General features: G+C 45.2%; 1 protein-coding gene across 1 annotated transcript in view; it reads right to left on the bottom strand.

Annotated features, from left to right (window-relative positions):
* Window positions 1–627: 627 nt before the first annotated feature.
* The window catches only part of LNPEP (leucyl and cystinyl aminopeptidase), a 97,468-nt gene continuing 90,807 nt past the window's right edge, over window positions 628–7,288 (bottom strand). The window contains exons 14-18 of the mRNA XM_052643769.1: window positions 6,938–7,122; window positions 4,827–4,988; window positions 2,327–2,467; window positions 1,352–1,433; window positions 628–759 (exon numbers count right to left, since the gene is read on the bottom strand). Coding sequence (XP_052499729.1) covers window positions 628–759; window positions 1,352–1,433; window positions 2,327–2,467; window positions 4,827–4,988; window positions 6,938–7,122 — 702 coding nt within the window. The remainder of the gene's footprint in view (window positions 760–1,351; window positions 1,434–2,326; window positions 2,468–4,826; window positions 4,989–6,937; window positions 7,123–7,288) is intronic.

The following is a 7,288-nucleotide window of genomic DNA, read 5'->3' as shown; positions in this document are numbered from 1 at the left end:
CAACAAAAATTTAAAAATTCGGTAGCACCTCACTGTTCTTCAGAAAAAAATATAATAGTTATAAACTTTTTCCAGAAAAGAAAGGATTATTCAAAACCCCCAATCAAAGTAGATCTGCACACCTGAGGTCAGTTCTCTACAGCTGCATGATTCGATGACTTCATTACTATCCTTTTTGATGCTAACTTGGAACCAGATTGAAATAACATCTATTAACAAGAAGCAACAAATGGCTAACCAACCAGCAGCCTGCAAAGACGGTGGCTCCCATGGTAGCTCTTTCCTTATTTCATGGTGTCAACATTTAGCCAGAAACTGAGGACAGAATTGCAAAACAGATTTTTTTTTTTTTCCTATTTGAATATCTTCAAAGTAGAAAAATTACCCATTGTTTTTGTAGATGGTTGGCATACAGGTGAATATAATTTGGTAATAAATAACTACACACTGCCCAAAGACATTTCAGAAAAGACAGATGAAAAAATACAGACTGGCCCTGAGCAAACTAGAACTCCTAAGAGTGCAAACAACTCAGCAGCGATCCTGGTTTCACCTTGGCTTTTGCAAAAGCAGCAGAGGCCCAGTTAACAAGCTCTCTGAACGGGTGATGAGGTACAGGTGTGCGTGCTACAGCCAATATGTCAGGGTTTTAAGATTCTTCTCCACCCACTGCATGTTCAGCTGAATGACTTCCAAAGCCTCCTGGACACAGCGAAGTTGAAAGGTGGCCTCTGACTGATTTTCAAAGAATGCCTGGACCTGTAAGTTGCACACAGAAGTATTTCAAAAGAAGAAAAGAAAGGCATACCGCAGCTTTGAATATCCTTTTCATATCAGCTTTAACTTAGTGATGGTCGTGCTGATGTGAAGCTGTTTTAAAAAGGAATTCCCCTTACTCCCACAAGGATGAAGTGTTCAAATTTCAAGTGGCGGGGCGGGTGGGTGGTGGGTGGGGGAGGGTGGGGGAGAGTAGAAAGGCCAAGTAACAGTAAATAAGGTACAGTCTAAAGTTAGGCCTGGGGCCTAATTTTCCCCTCTGAATGGAAGTCTTCAAAAACAGTCTAATCGCTAATTAAAAATAAACTTGGCATATGTTGATCTTAATTCAAAAAATCATCTGTATCAGATGGGAGACAATGCAATACTGTTGAGAATGAAGCAGAACTTTTCCTCCTTGCTGTACATACACCCTTTAGGAAAAATCCCAGTGCAGGATCATTAGCATTGATGAAGGCAGACAAAGAAGGGACAGGGCTTTGCAGGAGAAGCCACCATCTGACTAAAACTGAGCACTCTGAGGTTTGGCAAAGGGATGGCCTAATCTCCCCGAAAAGCATCTGATACAACCAACCTCAGATAAATGTGCCTTTGTTGAAAACAGGTGAGTTGATCCAGCAACGATACTTTGTATGGTATAGGACCCCAGATGGAACCTGAAGAAACACAAAGGTAAGGGCAAAAGGCAAAAAAGAATGAGTCAGCTGCTGGTAAGCCTAGTTCCTGAGTGCAAAGGACATGCTTATTGTAAACTCCACATGCCTGAGGCAGAGTGGAGTCCTGCTCCTGGGAACAGTGTGTGTGTGTGGGGGGGGGGTGGGGCGGGGGTTGGGGCATCAGGAGTCACCCCACACACACCTCTCCCAGCAGGCAGGAGACCCAGAGAAATTAACAGCCCATGTTTGCCTCAAAAATAGCATCATACACCCAGAAGGCGTCATGACTGATTTAAAAGGAAAAAATGAGCGACTTGTGCTGTTGAGCTGGGTCCGAGTTTGTAAACGATCCCTTGGTAATGAGGAGGTGTTTTCAACACATGAAACTAAACAGCTATTGTGAAATAGTCCGCGGCCAAGCCAAGTGAGTTGGCTTCCCTGGTGGCCCAGATGGTAAAGCGTCTGCCTGCAATGCGGGAGACCTGGGTTCGATCCCCGGGTTGGGAAGATCCCCTGGAGAAGGAAATGGCAACCCACAGTACTCTTGCCTGGAAATTTCCATGGACTGAGGAACTTGGTAGGCTACAGCCCATGGGGTAGAAAAGAGTCCCTCACAACTGAGCGACTTCACTCACTCAAGCTAAGTGAGCTAGTGCCGAGCAAGGTTGGGCTTGATTAGTACTATTACTTAAACAAAACACCACTGTTAAATTGACTCGCATTAAGGAATGTTGTTTACAAATGTGACTATTTCTGTGTTCGTTAAACTATCACTGAAGCATTTTTCCTCTCACAGCAAAGCGTGACTCTTCTGAACCAATACAACCCTGGGAACTGCTTTCAGATGCAAGGCTTGCGGATACTGAAAATTAGTAATTGTCTGAGAAACTTACTTCTGTACAAGCTTACTCCAGTTCTCTTTGACAAAATCCCATGCCAGTAAGTGTCCGGGAAAATGCCGGGCCACCGTTCTAATGATAAACGACAGCTTCTGTGTTCGGATGAGATCTCCATCGAGGCTCTTTTTCATTAACCTGGACAGTAGAGCAGATTGAGCTTCCAAAATAATTACTCATGATGAAGTGATGACTGAATTTAAATTAATACCAGTCTCCTAATTAAAGCTCTGTGGCAATTCAAGAGATACAAGTTTTGGTTCCATCTAAGCTTCGTTAACAGTGAAACTAGTCATGTTTCTAAATGAAGGAAAAACCAATGACATAAACACATAAATACACTTACGTAGTAATAAATTGTTCTTGACGTAATAAGCACATTTAGGGGGAAAAAAGGACATTTAGGATATAATTTCCAGTAGAATTTATTATAATTCTGAAAACTGGTACTGTTTTTTTCTGTTAAAAACTTTGAGTAGGGAGGTATCTTATTACTCTTAAAACTGGGCTGTCATATAAAAATGAAGATACTTTTCAGAATGCACTCAATAAATTGATACTAAATTACTGAATAACAATGTTTGAAATAGGTCACTACTATCTATCCTCATTTTATAGTTTAAGAAGCTGAAGTTATATAATTACCCCAGGGACACAGCTATTGCTAATAAATATAAAAGTTAGGCATTTGAACATAAGCATTTACTATGTGATAATATCTGCTTATATGAGAACACACATACCCCTAAAAAAATGCAGCAATATTTTTAACAGGAAAAAACCCCAACTGCTCATCAAGACATGATGGGTTGAATTAAACTATGAGAGGAGCCATATTATGGAATAATACACAGCTATAAAAAAAATGGAGTAGGCTTTGCGGCAAATCTCAAGGACTGATCATTCACTAAAATGAATGTCACAAAACACTGGGCACAGAATAAAGCAGCAAGTACACAGACCAGGACTGACAGTGTTAACAGAGGAGGGGATAAGAACAGAGGTGAAGGATCAAACAAGAGGTCGTTTTATGTGTTACTCCATTTCTTAGGTACTGTTTAAAGACTTTAGGGTGGAAATTTATCAGCATATTCCTGGTCTAAAACACAATTATTACTGATTTAAAAACAAACCTTTCTCTGTTTGCTTGGGTCAGAGCCTGGCTACTACTTTCAGGAAAGTGACCATTTACAGTGCATCCTTTGGAAAGTGGGTCTGGGCAGCTTCTGAAGCCATCTCGGGGACACTATGATTTATCTGAGCAAAACTGTACAAGTGAAGCAACAAGGCCCCAGCGCCTCCGTCCACCCCTTTCCGGGCACTGACTTTCAAGACGCTTCCAGTGTCTCTTGGAGACTCAGGGCGCCTTTCCCCGGTTCTTCCTGAGGGGAGACCTACTCACTGCCCTTCTTTCCTCACATGAGCCTTCCAGTCCCAGGTCGTCATCAGCTGAGTAATTAAAGAGTCTGGCAGATTCACATAAAGGTGTAACCTGTAAGCTTTTAAGTAGTACCTTTTCCTGAAGTGCCTGCATTTTCAAAGAGACGGCTGGGACAGAATCGTGCCTTTGCCCAGAAAGAATGAAGCTAGGTGTCGAATTAAAGACAATGAGCCAAGGGAAGGAAGACATTTTTAAGAAGAAAGCAGGGCTGTGACTCTCGGCATCTCCAGTTCCTTCTGGGCATAGCACTGTCGCCTGTGGGGACAGGTCTGGTCCCTGAGATGAACCCCGGCATGTGGGGTCTCCTCACCACCCTGCCCGGGTCAGCCCCGGCCTGTGAGCAAAGGGAGGAAAAGGGGGATGCCCCCACCCCCAAGGGTCTCCTCACCACCCTGCCCGGGTCAGGCCTGGCCTGTGAGCAAAGGGAGGAAAAGGGGGATCCCCTCACCCCCGAGGGTCTCCTCACCACCCTGCCTGGGTCAGGCCTGGCCTGTGAGCAAAGGAAGGAAAAGGGGGATCCCCCCCTCCCAAGGGTCTCCTCACCACCCTGCCCGGGTCAGGCCTGGCCTGTGAGCAAAGGGAGGAAAAGGGGGATCCCCCCCTCCCAAGGGTCTCCTCACCACCCTGCCCAGGTCAGGCCTGGCCTGTGAGCAAAGGGAGGAAAAGGGGGATGCCCCCACTCCCGAGGGTCTCCTCACCACCCTGCCCGGGTCAGGCCTGGCCTGTGAGCAAAGGGAGGAAAAGGGGGATGCCCCCACCCCCAAGGGTCTCCTCACCACCCTGCCTGGGTCAGGCCTGGCCTGTGAGCAAAGGGAGGAAAAGGGGGATCCCCCCCTCCCAAGGGTCTCCTCACCACCCTGCCTGGGTCAGGCCTGGCCTGTGAGCAAAGGGAGGAAAAGGGGGATCCCCTCACCCCCGAGGGTCTCCTCACCACCCTGCCTGGGTCAGGCCTGGCCTGTGAGCAAAGGAAGGAAAAGGGGGATCCCCCCTCCCAAGGGGCTCTGTGCTCTTCTGCTTCTGGTTTCCATAGATCATATTCCTCTGGTGGCTTCATACCAGTAAAGCTTCCGTACATCCCCCGAGCTGGCAAGAGCTTCGAGTATTTTATTCTTCTCTGCTTCAGAGCCTAGAGAGACGTATTTGCTTAAGAGGAATGACCAGCCTCCCTCAGTTTTTGCTCCAGCCTTGAACACGGTCGCCATGACATCCGTAGGCAGGCTGTAAGACAGGTGGTCCGACATGAGAACAACCAGAAAAAACACTGAACACAAAGGCAAGGACTGACTAGGGGCAGGGCTTTGGGGGACTGAGCAGGTAATACTAAAGAGTCTTCACTGCATAATTAATTGCCAGGAAAATGATTAATTCCGTGGCTGCTCCTTTCCTAGTGATGCGACTAAAAAGCATATGAATTCAACCCTGTAATTATTTACTGCTCACCCACAAAGAACCAGGCAGGTAACTGGCTGGACGCTGTGAGCAGGGAAAAAGAATGAGACACAGTCACGACCTGCTGGGAGGCTCGCGGGCTATCATCAGTACAGAACGGTAAATACAGACATTGTAACACAGCGTGATAAGTCCCATGGTAGAAATCTATCAGCAAGTGCAGCAGGGGGGGCGAGAACAGGGGTAGGAGCACAGTTTTCTGTCTTAAGATCTCAGAGGGCTTCAACAGGTTACCCCAATACCCTACACCCCAAGTCTCCACCTGGTGTTTGAATCTCTTCTCCTATAACCAGTAAGAAACCTGGCGAAAACCAATCACCATAAAACACATTTCTATAATTGCTAATGCCACCTGCTATGTTTTATTCCTAAATTAAGAGAGACCTGTTTGATGCCTCAAAGCTATTAGGAGGATGGCTATCAAAAGCCCAGAGAATAAGTGTTGTCAAGGATGTGGAGAACCTGGAACTCTTGTACACTGCTGCTAGGAATGCAAAGCAGTGAAGCCCCTCTAGAAAACGTTATGAGGATTCTTGTAAAATTAGATACAGAACTACCACATGACCCAGCAATACCACTTCTGGATATGAAAGAAATGAAGCAGGTCTCAAAGAGGTATTTGTACACCTATGTTCATAGCAGCATTATTCAGAGGACCCAGAAGGTGGGAGCAACCTAAATGTCTATCAGTGGATGAAGAGATAAAACAAAATGTGGTATATACATCCAGTGGGTTACTCAGCCTTAAAAAGAAAGGATATTCTGACGTATGTTACAACATGGATGAATCTTGAGGACATTATTAGGCTGTCTATGACCAACCTGGACAACATATTAAAAAGCAGAGACATTACTTTGCCTACAAAGGTCTGTCTAGTCAAAGCTATGGTTTTTCCAGTGGTCATGTATGAATGTGAGAGTTGGACTATAAAGAAAGCCGAATGCTGAAGAATTGATGCTTTTGAACTGTGGTGTTGGAGAAGACTCTTGAGAGACCCTTGGACTGTAAGGAGATCCAACCAGTCCATCCTAAAGGAAATCAGTCCTAAATATTCATTGGAAGGACTGATGCTGAAGCTGAAACTCCAATAGTTTGGCCACCTGATGCGAAGAACTGACTCCTTGGAAAAGACCCTGATGCAGGGAAAGATTGAAGGCAGGAGGAGAAGGAGATGACAGAGGATGAGATGGTTGGATGGTATCACCAACTCAATGGACATGAGTTTGAGCAAGCTCTGGGAGTTGGTGATGGACAGGGAGGCCTGGCGTGCTGTAGTCCATGGGGTCACAAAGAGTCGGATATGACTGAGCGACTGAAGTGAAAGCCAGACACAAAAAGACTTTCTGTATGATTTCACTTATATGAGGTACTTAGAGCAGTAAAACTCCTACAGAATCCCTTGGCTGCCAAGGGCTGGGTGAGGAGAAAATGGGGAGCAGTTGTCTTGTTCAGTTTTGCAAGGTGGAAAAGTTCTGACAATTCATTGCACAATCATGTGAATATACTTACACTACTGAACTGCACACTTAAAAATTAAGATACTCAAGTCTATATGGATTTCATCACAATTAAAACAACAGTCTGGTTTGAGAATCAGGTACATAGAGTTCGCCTACATTAACGCTTGGCTTTATAAACTCCATGATTCAGGACATAAAGATCCTGGTTTCACTACCTGCTGTGGGGCCCACAAGAGCAAGAGAGAAACACATGTCACCTCTGAGTGCCATTGGACGCCATCCAGTCATTGAAGAGCTTCAAGGCAACAGCGCTGCAGTTCTCCAGGCTGTGGGTGCAAGCAAAATCCAGCAAGACCGACCGGAGCTCTCGAGTAGATGGGGTGCCCTCGTCAGTCCAAGTCTGCTGTTGGATTTGGCTTTGAAGCAATTTAAATACCTTGTTCTAGAGAGACAGAATGGATTATAGCAGAGTAGTAACAATGAGGGCAATCAGGAAAATCAGGACAAGATCTTTTTTTCCTACACTTACCCAAAAAAGAAAAAAAAAAAAGTGGGGGACATAGATATTACTCATTTAAATAACAATTGGCATATGAAGCTCACATGTG

The sequence above is a fragment of the Budorcas taxicolor genome, chromosome 7 (genome assembly GCF_023091745.1).
Source record: "Budorcas taxicolor isolate Tak-1 chromosome 7, Takin1.1, whole genome shotgun sequence".
NCBI classification, from domain to species: Eukaryota; Metazoa; Chordata; class Mammalia; order Artiodactyla; family Bovidae; genus Budorcas; species Budorcas taxicolor.
The sequence above is the reverse complement of the archived record's forward strand: the minus strand, read 5'-3'. Positions and strand labels throughout refer to the sequence as shown.